This window comes from Fringilla coelebs (assembly GCF_963513975.1).
Source record: "Fringilla coelebs genome assembly, chromosome: 2".
Lineage (NCBI taxonomy): Eukaryota > Metazoa > Chordata > Aves > Passeriformes > Fringillidae > Fringilla > Fringilla coelebs.
Window position 1 is genome coordinate 9,473,408 of NC_140029.1, and position 21,243 is coordinate 9,494,650.

Consider the following 21,243-nt stretch of genomic DNA (forward strand, 5'->3'; position numbering starts at 1 on the left):
TATTAGATGTTTTCCTACACTGAGGGTCAGAGCAAACTGGCTGGTCATTCTAGCCTTGCTGCCCAGACAGTGCATGCAGGGACCCAGAGCAGTTACAGCACATGGGGTGACTTTGCTAAACCAACATCCGGGGCAAGAGGGGCTCTGCAAAGACTTGAAGAAAGGATAAGATGGATGCCAGAATGGGTAAAGACATAATACACAAATTAGTAGGATACCTATCCTCATTAGTTTTGCTGATCACAGAATAATTGCTGCATTTAGTGAAGGAAAATAATTTTCATTAAAATCCTCAGAGTTTTTGTTACTGCATTATTACAGTACTGAGAAACATGTTTAATTTATTTTGATTTGTACCAGATTTCTCTTTTATCAGCTAAACATTGAATAACAAGTAGTACCATAGTGTTGGAGGCTGGGCCTGAAAGAATAAAATCAGCATAGCCAGTAACACAAACAAACATACCCCGGCTTTTTAGCTTCCAGAACTACTCTTAAGCCAAGACATAGCTGGTTGGTCTTGGTCACTATCACTTGTGTAGCTGTACTTTAAAAAGCAATCTGTTAGAAGTGCATTAGAAGAGAAGAAATTCCTTTTTTTTTCTAACTGTGGCTAAACTGAGTATTTACTTCTAATATCACTGAGGTATACAGAATTGGGGTCTGTGTCCTGTCTTATTGTGAATGTCAAAAAAGAAGTGGTGAATTTATTTGTCACTGAAAAAAATGTTTTGTAGAATATTTGGAAGACTTGCTAGGTAGCAAATCTCATTTTTTATAACTTAGTGAAAACAACCCAAAACTCAGAACTCCAAGTTTCCAATTGGTGGAAACAATTATTTCATAGTAGAAACTGACATTTATGTTAAGAAATCTGTTACTTTACTTTGTTTACTTGCATTTTCCCCCAAACTTCTATGTCCAAGTTAGCATTATATACTATGAAGGTTCTTCTTGTAAGAATGTAAAAACTTTATGATAGATACATTGGTATAAATAAAACAACAACAACCAAAACAAAGAAATGCAAACACCTTTTTCAGAATGTTTCTTGTTTGTGTTTGTGAAGGTTTGTGACTCCAACCAACTGCCTGGAATGCAAATCACACCCACTGAAGGAGTGATACCTGTGGGAAGCCTTGTTGATTTAAAAATCTCTTTCACTCCAGAGGCACACATGAGTTTTGATAAAAAAGTGGAGGTATTTCAAAATGGGAAGAGCTTTGGCTTTTGAGTGTTATCCTGTGTCTTTATGTGTGTATGTTCATGCATTTTTTGGATTTTATTTCCAGTGTCCTAATGCTTTTTAAGAATAAGGTTTTCTTGCAGCAGATCATTACTGCTGTAACCTCTTCTGTGGGGTTTTTTTTGTTTGTTTTTGTTTTTGTTTTTTGTCTCAGTCCTGCTCAGCAGTATCAAAGCAGCCTCTCAGTTTGAGCTGATTGATATGAGGCTACTGACAAGTTGTTGGAAGTAATGGGTGATTGTTCTTTATGAGATAATGTAGACATACCTGCAGTTTCTGTAATCTATAGAGAGGCAAGATTGGAATACTCAAATGTTTTTAATTTCTTGACTTCTTTTTGTGGTTTTCTCAGAGATGGCTCTATTAGTAGACTTACTTTGATAGTAGGTGTGCAAGAAACAGGTAACATATTTTGTTTTCTGTATGCCTGCTTCCTGAAATAAGTGAAATTGGGAAAGAAAGATGCTATCAAGGGCCTGAATTTTGCTATCATTTCTGACTGATCCTAGATTCACCATCTTCTGGGGCTGCATATATTATGCTTGTTAAATCTAGTATTCATTTATTTTTTCCATTTTTACAACATATTTAATATTCCCCAGAACAATAGTGTGTACCTTGTACCAGCACCTCTATCAAGCAATGTATGTTGTGATACACATTCCGATCCTCACAGCTGCTGAAGACAGATTTTCCCTGTTAAAAAAAATACTCATTCTAGTAACACAACCTCCTGTGATATTATTTTTGTCTGCATGTTTGGCAAAGACTGGTCACTGGTCTTTCTTGCAACTTTGGGTTGCGTTTTTTATGTTTCTTATTTTCTCTTTTTTTGTTCTGGATTTTCAGTGAACAGCTGCATCTATTATCTGTCCCAGATGTGGTATGCCACATGATTTGAAGCCACATGTCACTGGAATCTGTATATATATATATATATGTTCCAGAAAATGAAGGCAGTTACTTTATCTCTTAATCTTTCTGCAGCAAAAATGCATTTTATTATAAGGGCAGATTTATTTTCATATTGTCAGTGCAATTTATAGTGACTCTATCTGCTCTCATCTGTGGGGTAGGGTTGGGTTGGTTTTTTTTGTTAAACTTTTTTTTCATGTAATTATGAGAGATTTGGTGAGATACGTATGTTAAGATGACCTTTTTCACAGTCCCAGTGTTGTCCCTTCACTTAGGTATCACTGAAGAATGCAGCAGGACTCTCACTTAGGATCAGTGGATTTTCAGAGATCACTGAAATAGGCATTGATGTGGTAAGTGTGAAGAAATTGTAGTAATTGGTAAGATTGGTTAAGTATTTTGCTTTGTCTAGATGTCAAAGTGGCTCCTCTCTACTTCATATTTTTAATTTCTTCCTAAACTAACATCCCAAGAAAATGATGAAAGAGATGAACTTAGGAAGAGATATTAAAACCCACATTTACAAAAAACAATTACACTAAATGAAAGCTGACAGCTTTAGTTTTTGAACTTGGCAATCTGGAATAAGTATGTTAAAAGGGAGAGAATTTCTTAAGGTGGTTATAGCAAAAAATGCAATAAAGGGAAAAATAAGTCACTGATCTGTTTACTGAATAATTAAAACTTTTCTGATGGTGTAACTGGACTTGATATTGAATTCTAAACTCTTCTAGTTTGTGTTCTGGAAAGATTTTAAAGATAAGAGTTATGTGAGACTATTGATTAACCGACACTGTTATTGTGTTATAAATTGTGATCTTGCACAATTATATTTTTTTACATTATATTCAGTTATAAACATGACTTCACAGTGCTTTGACCAATTTTTTTTTCTTTAAACTTACAGGGAATATTTGAATATCAAGGTGTTCATGTTGGCTCTACAAAATCAATTCCATTTTTACTGCAGAACAAAGGACAATCTTGTACTAGAGTGCAGTTTGATTTTAGTAAAAATACGGATTTTAAATTGAATGCTGAAGACAATTCAGGTATTTGCTTTTGCTATAGCAGAATTTTCATTGCATGTAAGAATGAATAAAATAACATGTAATAATGAATAAAAAAAATGCTGAGAGAAAATCTGTAAGACCATTTCTGGTAGCCAAATTTTCTGATCTAAGAAAACCTAAAGCAATTATTTTAGAAATGTTGTTTAATATAAATTAAGAGGAGACATTTTGGTTTGCCTATAAGATGACATTTGACAAAAAGTAAATATTTGCAAAAGGTCAGGTTGCCTGTAGATTTTTTTTCTGCAAGTTTTCCTCCCCAGAGTTGGTAAGTTATAATAAAAAAAATGAATACCCTCTCACCAGTTAAAATAAAGTATTAAGAAACCCAAACAAACCAAGCCAGCAACAGGGTGTCTGCAGGTTAATGACAGGGCCTCTGTTCTGCATGAAAGCTCAGCTCAGGAAGTTATTTGGGAAGGAATAGAATTGAATTCTTTTTTGCTAGGTAGAACTAGTGCAGATTCTTATCCTGCACGTTGTTGCTCATGGCTTTCGTTCTTCAGTCATGGCATCTCCTTGGATGTTTCCACCATCATTATTCACAAGAGAATTTTACAGGGACAAGAGCCTTACAGAGCTGCAAACTCAGGAAATTAAGACTCTTTCTTTTGCAAGAGAGTATTATAAAATTTAGTTGTATCTTTATGTTGAATGATGCATATATGGATGATGCAAAAAAAGATCTTCCAAAATTAGAGGGGTTTTCTTACCACGTGGTGCACTTAAAAGGGAAGAGAATGTGAGTGCTCCTAGTCAGTCATCTTAACCTCTAAAAGAGCTGTAAGGCTCTTTGCAACAGGCAGGCAGCCAGCATGGGATCAGACTCATTGCACATGATCTCTGGATCAGAGTTTGTGCTTGAAGCCAGTCACATGACATCCAGTCAGATCCAGTACTCAGATGGTGAATACAGGATGAATACTCCTTGTGTTCCATGACGGATACTGATCTTGGAGGAATATTACCTATGCTGGAAACCTGTGCTTCTGCCAGTGCCTTAAAATTGAACATGGAAGTCTGAAAAAGGAAGCAAGCCTTATTGGAAATGTAAATTATGCCTAAAAGTAATTAGAAAAAACCCAAACCCATTTCAGCCAACTATTTTTATCCATGTGGTATTAGATTATTATTATAATTTATATTAAGTTTATTATTATAATTTATATTATAATTATATTATAATTTAGTAATTAAGTATTTTAGCTTAACACTTTTATTCAAAGGTAAAGGACAATGTTGGTTTTTTATTTTTTTGGCCTGAAATATTGTGTTTTCCCAAATGAATAACTGCCATGAAAATTGCTGGTGATTAATACTGCCCAAAATTACCTTCAGAATCCTTATGAGAGATACTATATTCCATTGTAACTTTGTGAGAAATGCTTACCATGGAAATATGTAGATACTTGATACTGGAAATCACTTTGAAATCCTGCAGCTATTATAAAGTTGATATTTCATGCAGTAATATCTGTAATTTGATGCTGAATTTTGTTTGGCAGCAATGGACCATTCTCCTTCAGAGCCTTATCTCTATTCAGTTTACTTAAAGGAAGTGTCTTCTTTGCAATGCTTCCTGACCTTCACACCAAGAAAGGTAGGTTTATGGAACAGTGGTGATTAATTAAAATCGTGCTCTGTGAAATTTCTGTGGTGAGAAAATAGAGACTTTAGATGAATATTTTAGTCTGTGCAGTAGTTTTATAATTAGTAATGAAATTCTTAAGAAAACAAGTTCTTAAATAACCTTTTTATAACTTTAAGTGTTTGCATACACAAAGGAAACACACTTCCTCAATGGATTAAAAATGGTGTAAACTAGCACTGAAATGTCATACCACACAGTCATGAAATCACTCAACAAACCAGCAGCCACCTTCTTTTTGCAGCTGTTCTCGCCTGCATTCCCAAATGACCCAAGAAACTGCAAATGTTCATGAGTTTTATGTGTCATAAAGATTGGAAAAGTTGCTTTCTGGTTGAACTATTTGAGTGGAAAAAATTGAAGATATGAGACTTTAAGTTACTTTTACATCCAAAAATTAGCATTTTATTGGCAGTAACTGTCAATAGAGAGTACTCAAGTGAATGTTAAATCCAACCCCATAGAAAAATGCTTTGGAAATTGAAGATTTGGGGTTTCCACATATTTGGAGAACAATGAACTGCAAAAGTATGATATGATAGTATATGATATCATAAACCAGCTTCAGAACAAGCAGCTGAACATCACTTCTACAGCATATAAATCCATTGCATTATCTGCACTTTTACCTTAAAAATGAATAACAGATATTATGCATATTGAAAGGGTCAGGAGTATTCTTTTTCCACCATCACTCACCTTCCACCCCTGCTTTCCCAGCAGTATAAAATGGAATTCCTTTGTTCAAAGCATCATTCAAATAATATTTGTATATTACAGGCTGTGTCTGATAACGTTATGATTTTCTTCTGTGTACATGGAAGCTAATTGGATTGAGTTTATGGCCCATACACTACCCTGACAGAATATGAGTCAATAGATTTATAAAAAAATTCCTTCTGTAGTATGGCAGGCCTTGAATTAAGGGAAAATGAATACTTGTCATATGTTTTTCAGTGTCAGGAAAGTATGTAATTGTTTGCAAAATGGTACCTACAGAATGTCATGAGTGACCTATAATCAAACTGGAGAAACTCAGCAAAGGAAAACGCTGGTATTTTCCTTTGAGTAAGAAGGGCAAGTACTGGGAATACAGGAGTAGATAATGCTTTTGGAATAATCCATGTATATGGAATTGCAGGCCATAAGCTGAACAAGAATTCAGAACAGAGATTTACCATACCAATAGGAATATTTTTATTAATAAAGCAAGTAAAATCCTTATTCTAATCAGGGCTGATAGCACTTCAGCTGCACACTTTTCCCATGTGGGATGCCATGTTTAAAGAAAGAAGTGGGACAATTCCACTTGGAAAGAAAGTCCAAAAGAAAGCAATGGAAAAAAGAACTCTGTTTCCCATTGTGACATTTGAGCTCTATTACAATTTCCTTTCCTTGTCAAGTTGCAGGATAGAATAAAAGTAGAAGTGTTGCTACTGACACTGCTGTAAAATAATATTTCTGAAGAATGCTGAAATAGTAGGTTGCACTCTATGTTTAATTTAGCTTGTCTCCTGAGCATGATGTTCAGGATTGCTGTTTGTTATTGACGAGCCATGTCCAACTGTCATTTGGGACTGGTGTACATCGGCTTCAGTAAAGATAAGGTTCTGCCAGTTGGAAGTCTACTTTAATTGTGGTATAAATTTGGAAAAACTATTTTTATGTTTGATGGGGTCAGTTTTCTGACTGTTCTTGCCAAAAAAATACCAATGCCAAACAATCTCTAAAAAAGAGAAAAAACAAAAAAAGGCTGTAGATTCATGCCCCTATTGATTACAGTTTTTTTTTTTTTCATTTTTCACACTCTGGGCCTAAGTGTTTTTCAAGTCTTAAGAATAATTTTTGGCAAACAGAAATAACTTCCTTCAGAAACAAGGAAATAAAATTTCAAAAAGGAAATTTTCTAGCGGCCCCTCATAGCCAACTAGTAAGTGTTGCTTTAATTACATGTCTTTAGTTCAGTTTCCTTTCTCCTTGTGTGCTCAGAGTCCTTCTGTCTCCCTTTGCCCTTGGTGCTGGGTGCAGCCAGTGCTGCCCTTCTGCTCCCAGTGTGTTCCTGCCTGTCAGGAGCAGCTCACTCCTGGGCAAGACATGCCCAAGGACCCTGACATCTTCCAGCTCACTGGTACTCACAGGTGAGCACCTCTGAGCTGCTGCAGCACCATCACAGCTGGCCCCTGAGCACTGACCAAAGTCAAATGAAGTTACTCAGGGTGACATGACTACAGGCAGCATCTGGAAGTATATGTAGCCCCCAGGATGCTGTAGCTTTTCTTTCATTTAACTCCCGCAATGTACAATACTAATTAAAAACATAGTTCTGTTAAAAAAGTGGCTGAGGTACCAGCATCCCTTAGTGTGATCAGAAACTCTCAGTAGTTACTGTTTCTTAAAACATTTGTCCCCATTTTATCACCAGATTTCTTTCCTGATTTTCCAGTTTTGAAAAAAACCCAAATCTCTAATATCTGTGTGTTGAGTTTCCCCTGTTCAGGTTTCACAGTTGCGAGTGCTATTTCCTTCCTGCCTCTGTGCACTGCAACAGCTGTTTCTGATCTCATCTCTGTTTTTTTGATAACTGCTCTTCCCCAGCTTACCTCCCAGCTGCTACAAACCTTCTGTATCCCATCAGGTCACATTCTTTTCTGTCTGCCTTCTGGTTTTACTAGAACTTCCTGCTGTTATAGTCATTACTGACAACACTACCCTATAAACCAACAAACCCCCACTATACTGATGTTTTCTTTAACAAGGTGGATAATAGGGCTAAGGAAAAGTAAAAATAATTCAGGAGCACTGCTTAAAACATAAAAAACCCCCATGAAATTATTTTAATGTACTTAAAAAATTTATTAAAGCTACCTGAATTATTAATGTAAGGTTGCAAGTAATTTAGTCTTGAGTGTGGTCTTGAATTCTGCTAAAAACCCTTTCAGACCAACAAATGTAGTACATACATAGGAACTTTGAAGAGCTGCTACAATTCTCACTAAAATATAATATGTATTAATACATGGGCCATCAAAAGATGCTCTTAGAGATGAAATGTCTTGGCATGCTTAAAAATAAACCTTAAAAAATGTTGAGGCAGTTCCTTCAGTATTCCAAGTGAGAAAATGGAGTCCCTGCGTTATAGATAGGGCTGGGATGTTGCTCAGACACGGTGTGGCTGTGCCTTGCTGTTATTCCAGTGTCTTTGAAGGTGTTGGAAATGACAGCGCTCTGCACCTCACTGCAGAGAGTTTAACCTTGGTATTTGGTGGCTGTGGAAGTCAGAGCTGTCAATGAAAGCAGTATTGACATCATCTATATCTTTATAATCTATATCTGCATCTATATCATCTATATCTATCTGTCTGTCTGTGTTTGTTCCCTGCTCACAGAGGTCCTGCAGGGTCTGCTGGGGAAAACAAGCAAACCAAAGTGCAGGAGTGTAGTGATTCAAAATGGGTTCTGTTTATTTTTTTTTAAACCTGCTGGAAAATAACAAATTCCATCATCTTGGAAAAAGGACAAAATACACAGCTGGGTAATAATGAAGCCTTGGACTGCCTTTGATTGAGATAAATAGAACAAGTCACACCTGTCAGAGCTTATTGCTTAAGCTTGTTGTAGGGAGGTGACAGGTGTTTTGGTGGGGTTTTTTGCCTGTTAAAGGACTTTTTTTCCCCCCTTTTTTAATGAAAGAACAGATTTGTCGTCTAAGAAGTGAATTCTATGGAAAATCTGCAGCTGTGGAATTACAGGTTATTGTTGCTTCATCATCTCTGACCATAAACAAAGGAAAGATTTAATTTTATTGCAGTGCTTTGAATGATGGCTTTGAACAGCAGTTACATTATTCATTGTGGAAGCTGCTTTTCTGTGATATAAAACAGGGGGAATGAAAGATTTCAGTATATCTTAAGGAAAAGCTCATTTAAATTTGTGGAAGGCTGGGAGTGTATATTGGATTCAATTGCAGGAGATAAGCCCTTGGCTTTGCAGTTAGGTTTAAATTTGAAGCAAACTGATTTTTTTCTAATGTACATTGTATTTTGTCTTCTTCTATCCCTGCTGAATTTGTGTGTTAGAGGTATAAGTAAAGAAAATTTAGGTCAGCCTTTTCACAAATGCTTCAAGATACTTGGACAATCTGCATGGTATTATATGATAAATACAAAAGTATTATTATCTTTTACAGATGTTTTAATGTAATTCTATGTAATAAATTAGCTTATTGATTCATTTGCAATTCCCTGGGAAGTTGTACTGTGAAAGGAAATACTAATTTTAGAGAGATGTCACATATTCTTTGTGCTAAAAAAACTATATTATTTCTAAATTAGCAAAATTTTTATTCAACCCTGAGAATACATGCTCTATTAGAATAGTAATTAGAGAAATAGATTTTATTCTTTCTAAGATATACTATTGCCTTGGAATACTTAGTAAAGATAGAGATGAAGTAACTGCTTTGAAAATGTATTTTGAAAATAACAATACTTTTTTTTCTACTCTCAGATTGCCACCTGACAGCTGTGCTTCAGTTTATTTTTGATCCATGAATTTGATATAAAATACAAATTTATTTGTAATGTTTGATGGGGTGGCTTTTTCCCCTTTTGTTTCTTGTCTTTTACCAGGTATTTAGGGCCAAGGCAGGAAGCCATTTAGCCATGTTGGTCCTCAGTGTTGAGCTCAGAGCTACCAAACTGTTCATATCAAAACTGTTTCATAAATTGAAATGAGTTTTGGTAGCAGAGATTTCTTAATCTAACAGATTCCTTATGACCAACAGCTTCCATTGGTTTATTAATTCTAGTAAAAAAAAAAAAGAAAGTATTTTAAGAAGCAATCTGAATAAAAGTTTCCAAGAATATTATTTTTATTTGAACAGCTAACTTCTAGTGGCAGCCTGACCAGCATCCTTTTCTGGCATCCTTTGGAGGTGTTCCATGTGATCACATGACAAAAAGCTCCTTTGTCTCACCGGTCTTTTTAAAGCTTTTGAAGTATTTTGATTCTAACACTGACTTGGTTGATGATTCCTCCTTTCCAACCAACATGCATAATCAGTGTACATCAGGACAGGAGAAATGATTTTATAATGATATTGACAAACAGGAGTGTTTGTGAAAGAACTCTCTCTAGCCTGCTTCCTTCCTGCCCTTCCCATGTTCTCTAGTGTGTGAAATTAAATGCAGTTTCCAGAAAATATCTCAATAGATAAGTAACTATAAAGTATTCATAAATTATCTAAATAGCAATGATAAGTCCAGTAATAGTCTGAGGATTTATTTTTTTAAGTAATGTAATTACTTTGTCAAGTATGTAATCTTGCAAAAGAAGGAATTTTCTATTATGGAGTTTGAAAAATGAAAAATTAATCATAAAGAGTTTTTTTTATTATTTATAGAAAGAACAAATGATTCTACTTGCAAAGGGAAGTCCTAATAACTGAAATGAATTTTTAATTCTGTTTCAGCAATATGTATATGTATTATAATCAGATTTCTACTTACATAGAATTTTTAAAGGATTTTTCATTTGTAATGTAGTTTACATAATGTGCAGTTAATGTATGAATAAAATAAAAGATCTGTGATTTGTTCTCAATTATATAAATACATTTCTGAGTTATGTTGGCCTTGAATTTGTACTTCATTAGCAAAAGTAGGTTTTCAGTGAACATCATGACCTTCATGTAGTGAATTGAGTCTTTCACATATCTGCTTATGTTTGCCAGATCTTAGAAAATAACCCCTTTGTTGTAAAGTAAGAAAAAACCAAATTTTCTGTTAGTTGGGATGAAAAGCAGGTTTTGATTTGCTGCTTTGGGAGAGGGAAAAAGGGATTTCATTTTTTGCTGTCTGGCCTAAACATACCAGCATTGATGAAGAGCAATTGCTGTGCTAGACTGCTCTCCTTTGCACAGCCTGTGCTGTCATGAAATCTGTAGTAGACTAAACATTTTAATCTCATCAACCTTAAACAAAATTAGCTTTGTTACAAGAACATATTTTGAAGATGTAACTTGAAGTGTTTTATGTGTGTGACTTGAGATACTAAAAATAGAAGAATATATAATTGAAAGCAGGAGATTTTTACTCAATCTTTTTGACATATCTTGAGTTTTAGTTACTAAAAAATATTAAATGTCAATTTTAAAAAGCCAGTTATATATTATAAAATCTAATAATTATTAGATTTGAAGTATCAATATAAAACAAGGGACTGTGGTAATCTTGCTGCAAAACTTGTCCTCATTCAATGCTTTCCTTGTGAGCTGAGCACAAAAAGACAAAACATTCCACAAGGCTCAGCACACACCTCACTCTCCAGAAGTGTGTAACTGTGTGTCACAGACCCTGCTGGAACTCCACACACTCTCAGTTCTGTGTGCTTGCTTCTCAGTGAATGTTACAGATGGATTTGTGCCTCATGCCCTGACTTAGGACACTTTTGGTTTTCTTTCCTATAAGTTATATATTTTTCTTGCTACCACAGGTGTGAAAGTGCAGAATGATGCACTATTTTCTGCAGGTTTTGAAAGCTTTTAAATGATTCATAACATCTTTATGTAGCTGGTTTAACTGCTTTTTCTAAGCAGCATGAAGATTTTATAGGTTTAATTCCTTTCTAAGATTTCTGTGGCCTTCAAGGTGAAAACAGGATTTGAAGGACTCTAATAGTGGTTTTAGTGCAGAAGTTTTGGGGTTTTTTTTCATTACCTCTATTAAGGTTACCAATACCTTTTGTCTGGAGAACATACTACCTTAGTGTGTTGGTCCTTGGAAACACAGAACAAGAGGCAAGATCTTTTTGAAAGTGCTTTTTGAAAGAAATTTGGCCTTTCTAATGCACAGTCAGTAAAAAAAGGGGATTCTTTACAAAGCCACCATTTCTTAAGTTTGAAACCCCACTTGGGAATGTGATAGCTCAGATAAAATGAGGACCAAAATCACTGGAATTTAGACTCCTAGAATTCAGTGGCATTTCATCACAAAGGTTTTAAGACTTGTTTTTTTTTCCCAAGGCTTCTCAATTTTAGCTCATGTTTCACCTTTGATATCAGAGACCATTTTTGAATGCTGGGTGTACTGTAATGGTTGACCTTTGCTCTTCAGCCTTTGAGAAAGGCTTCCATAACTGATGTAACTTTGTTTTCCCTCCTCTTTGCTCACATGAGCTTCTGCATTTGGGCCATGGCTCCAATCTTTTTTCACTCATGAGGGTGGTAGGAGTGGAACACGACACTGTGACTTACCAGAAGCCTTGTCTGTAGGTCTGCTGATAAACCTGATACTTTTGGTCATAGAGCTTTTCCTTAATGGGGAAAAAATACCTGGGCACTGCTTACTTAGAGAATTGATGATGAGTTCCAATAAATGAAAATCCTGTTATCCAAAATTGCAATAATTCTGCCAAAACAGCAAACAACTCAGATGCTTCAGGAGGTACCTATGATTTTTTTTGGGAAAATGACCACAGTATCTTCTTTCCCTTTAGGTGGGAATCTATGAATTCATTCTCCCAATTGCTGTTCCTCGGGCCACTTCCCCGCCTCCAGATCCTGCCGCGCCTCCGAAGCGCGGTGCGCCCGTGACTCTGCCACCCCCGGAGATCCCAGCTCTGCCCATCCGTAGAGTCAGAGCTCATGGTGGGTGAACCAGCCTTTAAACACTTGCTGGATACATAGATTTGGAGTGATATTTTTGCTTTGCAGAGAATGGATACTTAATTGGAATTTGTATAATTTGTTCATTTCTTGGCAACTTGCAAAATTTTGAAGTTTTGATTTGTGCTTTTAAATATGCTTGAAGCTGAACTTTCTATGCCTAATCATGATGTGGAGAAAATATTTTTTGTATAGCCATTTGCCTTATATGAAAATAGTTTGCCAAAACTCTTTTTTGTTTCTATGCATTTATAAGTATTTCTAGACTACATCATGCAAATCCGAGTGATTACAGCAGTTCCTCTGAAAAGTGTAGAAAAGTAGAATGTCAGTCATATGCTTTTGTAGAATTCTCCTGTCATTACTAGGATCCCTATCTGTATTTAAAACTCCTTTAAATTGCCTCTGAATAGCCCTCATGCCATCTGGCTTGTCAGAGGTTGTTAATAGCCAAAGTTACAGGCCATTTGCCTGCAGCAAAGAAATTGATATCTTATATAATTCTTGTCTGCTTATCTTAGAAATAATTTGTGGTTCTCTTTAGTCTCCTGTCTTATTCTTACTGTCATGTAGATCTATAAGTTGTGAATATTTGAATACACTGGCTTTCCTAATCTCAGTTTTTAATTTATAACCAATTTTTATTTGAGATGGGAGTGACACTGTAGTGTGTCTTCCTAGAATGATGTTTGTGTAATGTGTAAACCTCTTGGGAAAACTTAAGAAGGCTTGGCCAGTTAAATATGTAAAGTAGGGTAAAGGCAACTCAAATTTATTAGGATTTGTCTATATTTTATTTTTTTGCCTTTGTTTTTTCTCTTAAGTCTTTTGAGACCTTTTAAAATATCAAAGAAATCTGAGAGACCTTCTTTAGATATTATCATGGAAGTAAATTCATATTAAATGTTTCTAAAATACATGTAATTGGAGAACACATAGAATAAAGGTGAATGTACATAAGTATGAGATTATTAGGAAACACATCACTAAGTGAAAATTTTAATCCAAATCACAAATTAATACTGCAGAAGTGACTTAAGTGATGTGAAGAGAAAAGAAAATGTTTATTCCCTTTTCCCTTTCTTTGTGGAATAGATGCAATCACTAAATCTCATGGATAGTTGGCAGTCTTTTCCAAATTGTATTACAAATTTATATTTCTGCTATGTAGAATTTCTTCAAAGTACATATATTTGCCTACAACAAGTAACATAATATAAAAGTGAATATATAATACTTTCAAGTCTAAGTAATAGTTGAAAAAATGAAGTGTGGATTCTATTAAAATTTTAGTATTGAAATTAAATTCTTACTGGGAATCTTAATGGTCTGGGAGAAGGCAGAGAAGTCTAAATAAGTTTCTCAACCACACAGTATTTCAGATAATCATATGGGTGCAGCAAATAGCCAGTTTATTTTTACTATTAAAAGAAGAACTTGATGATTTGATTACATTCTGACAACTTAAAAATTATGTCTGTTATTAAATAATTTCAGATTATCATGTAAAAAGCTAAAAACTGAGTAAGATGTATCTTGAAAGTTTGAAGCCTTGATTTGGCAAATATGCCTAATTCTCACTGCTAGATGCTTTATGGCACATTAGTTTTCTGCTTTTGCAATTTTTATTTTCCTAGAATAGTTGTGTTTCACTGGGGTTCAGACTGCATGGAACAATGTGGTTGGCACTTAAATCAGTATCTTATATTTTCTGTTTATACTCGGGATATAAACTGTTATATCTGTTCTATCTATTATAACTGTTTATACTTCTTCACGCTGAGAAAAGAATCACCCTGATCTTGGGATAGTGAGCCTTGTCTTTTAACTTCAGTGTAGTCCATATGTTTTCAATCCAACTGGGAACCTGTTTTTTGATTTTTTTTTTTTTTTTAAACAAAGTTTGTAAAATGTTTCAGCACTTGGGAAGGAAAGCAGGTCTCTTACTTGTATACTTACAGGAATTTTCTCTCCTAGAGTGTTTATGTGTATGTAAGAAAGAACTGAAAGAGAAAAATCTCAAACTGGGACAGAAAACTCAACTGGAAAAGACACAAGTCTGTCTAAGCCTGGTACAAAGGAGAAATTTGTACTGTCAATATAATGGCCTTATGGGAGCTGAAATATATTTTAATAATCCAAGTCAGAGATTTTTTTAGTTGCGTAGATAATCTCCTTTCCCGGACAGAGTTTCAGCTGTGCTGTGTTCTCCTGGTACAGGCAGTTTGTGAGAGCTGAGGACTTTGTAAGTTGTGTGTTGGTGGAAGGGTTCCAGCAAATCCCGTTCCTACTTTGAAACAGTATTACTTTGTAGTGTTTATGTGCCTATGATTTAGAGAAATACAGGTAATATTGTTGTTTGCATAATGTGATATATGGGATTAGGGAATTCTTTGGGTTTTTTGGGGGGAGAAGGGAATTGATCAACACTGGGAATAGAGCAGACATGCAGATTTTAATAAAAGGATTCTTTGTGCTGGCTAGGTTCATTTCCAGTGCTGTTTCCAAGAAGTAAGATGAGGCTGTGGGAAAACATACCTCTGTTTTTCTAAAATCCCATTTTAAAATTCATATGTTCTGGTGATTTTTTGTTAAAGCTTTATGAAATCAGGAGAAATGCTGTTTTATATAAAATGTTCTGATGGTTACTATCAGAAATGTATGTGCATTCATTTGCAGAAGGAAGATCATGTGGCTCTTGTGCTATGAAGAAGAGATGCTATAACTCTGGTAGATATAAAATTTAAGTAATTTAAGGTGACTAAAGAGTCATAATAAGTTAAATTACAGTAATCATGTATATAGTGTTGGAGCATCAAAAAGGGCAGAAACATTTTCCCTAAACATGTAGAGAAACAATGATTTTATGAAGGCAGTTTGAGAAAATATTTGTCAAATGATGCTGTGTAAACATTTTAAATTTTTTTTTTCTAATAGTACTTCAACCACTCATGGAGTTCTCCTCAATGGAATTTAAATTTGAAGAACATTCGAGTAACATGCGTTCCACTACTGCTGATAGGAGTATGAATTCTCAGGTAATGACATTGTCATTGACATTTGGTTCAGTTTTTGATTTCATGTTTGTCTTTTAATCCCTGTAATTTTTTTCCAAAATTTAAAATTGGGCTTGTACTAACTCTGACAACATGAAAATGTGGGCATTGTGAGAAATTGACCATGAATTGTGTAAGAAATAGACATGAATAGTATAATTCTGAAGATTTTCTGCATCTGCCTATACCAGTAAATGAGGCAGTGATGGGGCCAGGATTTGTGCCATGATGGGCCAAACAGTGAAACTGCTGTCCCAGTGCCTTGTATGGTAGTGACTGTGCCAAATGACACTCTCCCGAAAATTTCCTTGTCATGGCTTATGGCTTAATAGGGGGAATGGACACAAAATTTAATATTTTCAACACAGATAATATGTATGAATGCAAAACATATCATAATATAATTTATTGTCTTTAATACCTGAGGGCTATGGTTAGAAATTAGAAAAAAATATTTTTGGCAATAATGAAAACACTTGAAATTTTTTTTCAAATGCATTCAGGAATCAATGATAGTGCAAAGTCAAGGCATTTTCCTAGCTAGGCATGTTTCAAAAGCTGAGAGAATAACTCTGAGATAAAAGAATTTCATTTATTTTTTTTGTTTCCACTGTAATCTTACTGAATTGAAGTAATGGGTTTTGAAAATCTTTTCTGAACTTCTTCAATTTTCAACATCTTTACCTGTAAGTCTAGATGTGAGCCATGTGTTTAGTGCTTACTGTGCTTCATTTTTATCAGGAATAAGTCCTCGTTGAGTTTGTCTGAGCACTCCCACTGTGAGGCTTTGATCTATTTACCTCACTTAAAGGAGGTTTTTCCATTCTGGAAAGAAAGTATTCTCTTTGTGAATGCGGTGAGTGACTGGAAAGCATCTAGTCTGTGCAGATAGGCATACTCACCTTTGCACCCCACAGATATAATAAACTGAGTTCTTCTTGCTTTCCCTCTGGTGTGTTTGCACAAAGAATGCTTAGGAGAAAGCAATGTGAAAAGTATCGTAGTGTTTGCTTCTTTCCCTCTTTCAACATCATTCCTTTTCTAAAAATATTTACAGAACCTTGTACTGAAGTGTGTCGCAACTGAGGATGTAATGTGGAAATTTAATTTTGATGGTGCAGACAAAAATATAAAAGATGATATTTTCAGATTTAGTTTGAAGCATGGACATCTTCAAATAAACGAAGAAGTCAGCATTGCTGTGTCCTTCTGGCCTCGTAAGTAATTCCATGAATTCTTCTCTAGATTGGCCATTTGCATAGGGATGTTTAAATGGGATTTTATGATGAATCAATACTTGGACTTATTTTGATCAACTAAAGTTTTTTTTGGTTCTGAGAAAATAAGACAGCTGCAGATCTAACAAAAAGTGTGGAATCACTGTCTTTGAAATTGCATTATTTGAAAAGTCTGCTTTGCACATAGAAAGCATCAGATTTTTCACACATGAAGCATCAAGAACTGGGATAGGTGAATCATTTTCACTGCTGTTTCTTCAGGTACATCAGTTTGGCTGACTAAGGTAGTAAAGTTTCCAAGGTACTTGGAATGCTTTTAAACTTCAAATAGCCATAATTTAAATAAGAATAGAAATTTCCTGCTTCAGTAAGATTTAAAATCTTACTGTGGTAATTTTTGGAGTAGACTGGTCAGGCAATCAGTCCCTAAAAAAAATATGAAAAAAAGATTTCTAAGAAAACTTGTAAGAATAAGGTAAGATGATAATCAACCACATAACTCCAGAAAAGAAATATAATAATAGGAAAATTAAGATTCTACTTTTTCCCAACCAAGTGTTTAGAGTACACAGTGATATACAAGATTCATAGGGTGTAACACTGTACTTGAGCTATTAAATCCCAGCAGCCAATGCAGCTGATTCCCACAGAACCCCAATCTGTAGACAGTTTCAGTGCAGTACTTTTGGGGCTGCAGCATTGTCAAGGGGAAGAAAAGTTGTTGTGTCAGCTGGTTCTGATGCTGAGTCAGCAAGTGAGCATCCCTGTCCTAAAGAAAGATGCTGCTGTTATTCTTCATCATAGCACTGAAATCTCTAACCTCAATTGAGCACTGGAAACAATTTAATATAAATAAAGAAAAATAGCTCTTGCCATGGCTCTATGATAAATTGAGAAGACTGCATGAAGTATGGTTCTGTAAATGTTGTGAATATGCAAGAGCAGTGTTTAATTGCACATGTTGCTTGGAGTTGCTTGTTGCAGACTGTGAAGCAGAGAACAGCATAAAAATAAAAGCCAATATTTTGAATTACTGGATAAATTGTATGTGTAAATGCAGATGTGTATATATACATAAATATGACTGATAAATTACTGTAATTTGAAGTTATCTATATTTTTTGCTGTGTTCCCATATCTTTTGTTTACAGAAAATCATAAATAACTGTAAAGATCAATTACCCTTAATTCAATGTTCTGAGTATTTTCCCATGATTTATATCCTATTTATGGTGTACCTTCAGTGCATATCATTACTCTCTCTTGTAAGAGAGCATTAGATACATCAAAACCCACACAGGAGACCTAGTTAATGAACATGGGCTGCTAATCACTTGCATAGGCTTGTGCTGTAAAGTTGTAGTATGTGGGGGGTGAACAAACTATAAAATGAACTTTGAGTGTGCATTAGGATAATTTATTTAAATGTGTTGCAGCAGTTATGATAGAGTACAAAATGCTATAATAAACTGCAATGTTTAATTAAATGAAAGAGGTTATGTTGGTGGTAAAATCATGCTACATGTTAGAAAAGTATTCTAAAAACAGAGATTTTCAAGAACTGAGGATGTGTTAATATGATCCTCTTCTGCTGTTTTATAGTATAATGTATTAACAATCTAAAAAAAATTTCACTATATCTAATTTTGATATGAAAAAACTTATCTGCAGCAAAGGAAGTTACAAGGAATTTGTGCTCTTGGATTCCCTTACTGGGAGTTCAGAGATGCTGGAAGATGTGATGATTGTGTAATGGGCACAAATAACAACTTTAATACTTTGATTGTGTGGTCTTTTGTTTTTTAATTTTTTTTCTGCAACAGCAAGATATTAAACAGCTGTGACCTTTGACAAATTCTGTGAAAAACTGTTATTTTATTTTTGAGTTTTTCTTTTTCTTTATTTTTTTTTGTAGGATACCTGTAAGTTCTAGCTGTCTGTGGCTTTTCTGCTTTGGAGTCTGTATTTCCCTATATGCAAATTGTTCAGTGGTGCCTATTAATGTTGAAGGGATATAAATGAAATAACACCTGAATTATCATAAGGTCCAGGGCAATCAAACTAAAAATGTTCTCTTGGGAGACAAATGTAGGAACTGCATAACCATATAATACAAACTTAAGAGGGTGAGAAGAACAGAGGGTGTTTCTCCTTTCTTCTCATAAACTCTGACAATATACTATAGAGTTAATATATCTGGAGAAGAGAAAATATTTCCCATATAATTCTACAGTTTTTTTTAGCCCTTGGCAGATTTAGATTAACAAATTTTTAAGTACCATCAAATATCCCTAAGGAAAATATTCACATCTGCTGGACTAGAAATTAATGGTGGTATATCAAAATGTAACAGCAGTCCAGGCATTGACAGCAGTCATGAAAGGTATGAGGAGTAGAATAAATTCTTGACTTCAACTGTCAGTTCAGGACATAATTCTCATTAATTTCAAAGTAATTATTTTAACATGAAATATCTTGAAATCACTGGTCCTAGGCATTTCAAATTAATGAACTAATCTTAATAAATTACAGAATTCATGGCTTTTTGTCTTTGTGTCTGTTTAGAATGATCATGGTATTGCATTGTCCTTGTGTTTCTGACATAAGCAATAATTTATTGGTTTACATACTATGCTGAATTTTGGTGTTAGTAAATCTGTGACCTACACACAGGATGATCAGTGATGCAGGGGAGGCACTGTCTGTTCTGCTCTTTGGGTGAGCCAGGGTTTCTCTGGCATGGAAAGTATAGATTGAAAGTTTGTATGAGAAAAGCTTAACAGTACTATTGTAAAACTTTGAAACTATGGATGGTGATGTTTGCACGGTTCCCAGGATGAGGGAAGAGATGAGAATCTTCACTCCATGTTTCAGAAGGCTGATTTATTATTTTATGATATATATTATATTAAAAGAAAATGTTTTATTAAAACTCTACTAAAGAATAGAAGAAAGGATTTCATCAGAAGGCTAGCAAGGAGTAGAAAGGAATGGAATGATAATAAAATCTTGTGACTGACCAGACACTCTGAGACAGCTGGACTGTGATTGGCCATTAATTAGAAACAATCTCATGAGACCAATCAAAGATGCACCTGTTGTATTCCACTGCAGCATATAATCATTGCTTGCATTTCGTTTCTGAGGCCTCTCAGCTTCTCAGAAGAAAAATCCTAGCAAAAGGATTTTTCATAAAATATGTCTGTGACATATGGGTAACACAAATATTTTAAAATGTGAGTTAGTGAAAAATGCACATTCTTTGGTACTGCCATATGCTCCTGTTTTTTTCTTCCTTTATTGTCTTCCATCCCTATGGTATTTACTGGTTATGTCCTTTCACTTCACCTTGTCGTACATATGGATGAAGAGAGGACACCAGAAATATGGTTTAGTTACAGCCCAGCTGTAGCCCAGCTGTGGTACATGGGAGGAGCTTGTACAGAACATCCTTTCTTACAGGCTTGTAAGAAATACCCTGTTGGGCTCTTCATCCCTCTCTCCATGATTTTTTTTCTGATGCTTTCTCACCTTTCCTTCATGAAAGGGCAAAGGGCCAGAGGAAGATGTGTTCCTGTTGTATCCAAACCTCAAAGCACAATCTTTTTAGCCTTCTCAGCAGTATTGTCTCCTAAAGCTGATTTACATTTAACATAGAATTAGTCAGATGTTGCAAACAGTGCAGCAGATTCCCCTTAGAGCTGGTTTTCAGTTTGCATTTTCGTGTTTGCTGGTTTGAAATGAAGGGATCCACAGGTCATGTTCTGTTCGCATAACAGAATCCATGATGCTCTTCTATTGTCACCTCCATTAGGAAATTAGCTTTCACAGGAAGGGAAAAAGACAAAGTCCTTTGAAAATACTAGATTTTCTTCATTTTGTATGTAAACAATGACAGCTCTTTCTCAGGCTGTGGAAGTAATTATCTGAGATAATCTCAGAAGACCCTGTTGTGTATTTTGTTCTGTGACATGTATGTGTTCATGCAGATGCATAAAATACAATTTTTTTAATTGCTATCTTAATTATTAGGTGAGGGAGTTTCCATATTGATCTAATTGAGGGGAATCAAAGGAAAAAATGTTTTTTCCTCAAAAATTCAAAGATAAAACTTTTTGGCTTGTTTTCCAATACATTATTGCAGATTTATTTCGAAATCCAGGAGTTTTTCATTAGTTTGCCCTCAGAATTGCTGTTTTTGCTAGCTCTTCAGCAGGTGAGAATGACTGAGGGTTGGGTAAATGGCGCTGCATGGCTTGGCATGTCACTTTCATAGTTTAACAGCTGTGGAAGGAAGTACTTTGTTCTCTGTATCAGTGAAAAAAAAAGTGTTTTTCCATCCTAGAAAGAACAGCCTTGCAGCAGGGAGCAAGGTGCCTGAGAAGGGGCAGAACACAGGGAAAT

General features: G+C 35.0%; 1 protein-coding gene across 1 annotated transcript in view; it reads left to right on the forward strand.

Annotated features, from left to right (window-relative positions):
- Nucleotides 1-21,243, forward strand: part of CFAP47 (cilia and flagella associated protein 47) — a gene marked incomplete at both ends in the record, with an annotated part of 261,624 nt that overhangs the window by 20,527 nt on the left and 219,854 nt on the right. The window contains 7 exons of the mRNA XM_084200984.1: nucleotides 1,070-1,201; nucleotides 2,437-2,514; nucleotides 3,069-3,213; nucleotides 4,740-4,834; nucleotides 12,377-12,527; nucleotides 15,483-15,583; nucleotides 18,755-18,761. Coding sequence (XP_084057110.1) covers nucleotides 1,070-1,201; nucleotides 2,437-2,514; nucleotides 3,069-3,213; nucleotides 4,740-4,834; nucleotides 12,377-12,527; nucleotides 15,483-15,583; nucleotides 18,755-18,761 — 709 coding nt within the window. The remainder of the gene's footprint in view (nucleotides 1-1,069; nucleotides 1,202-2,436; nucleotides 2,515-3,068; nucleotides 3,214-4,739; nucleotides 4,835-12,376; nucleotides 12,528-15,482; nucleotides 15,584-18,754; nucleotides 18,762-21,243) is intronic.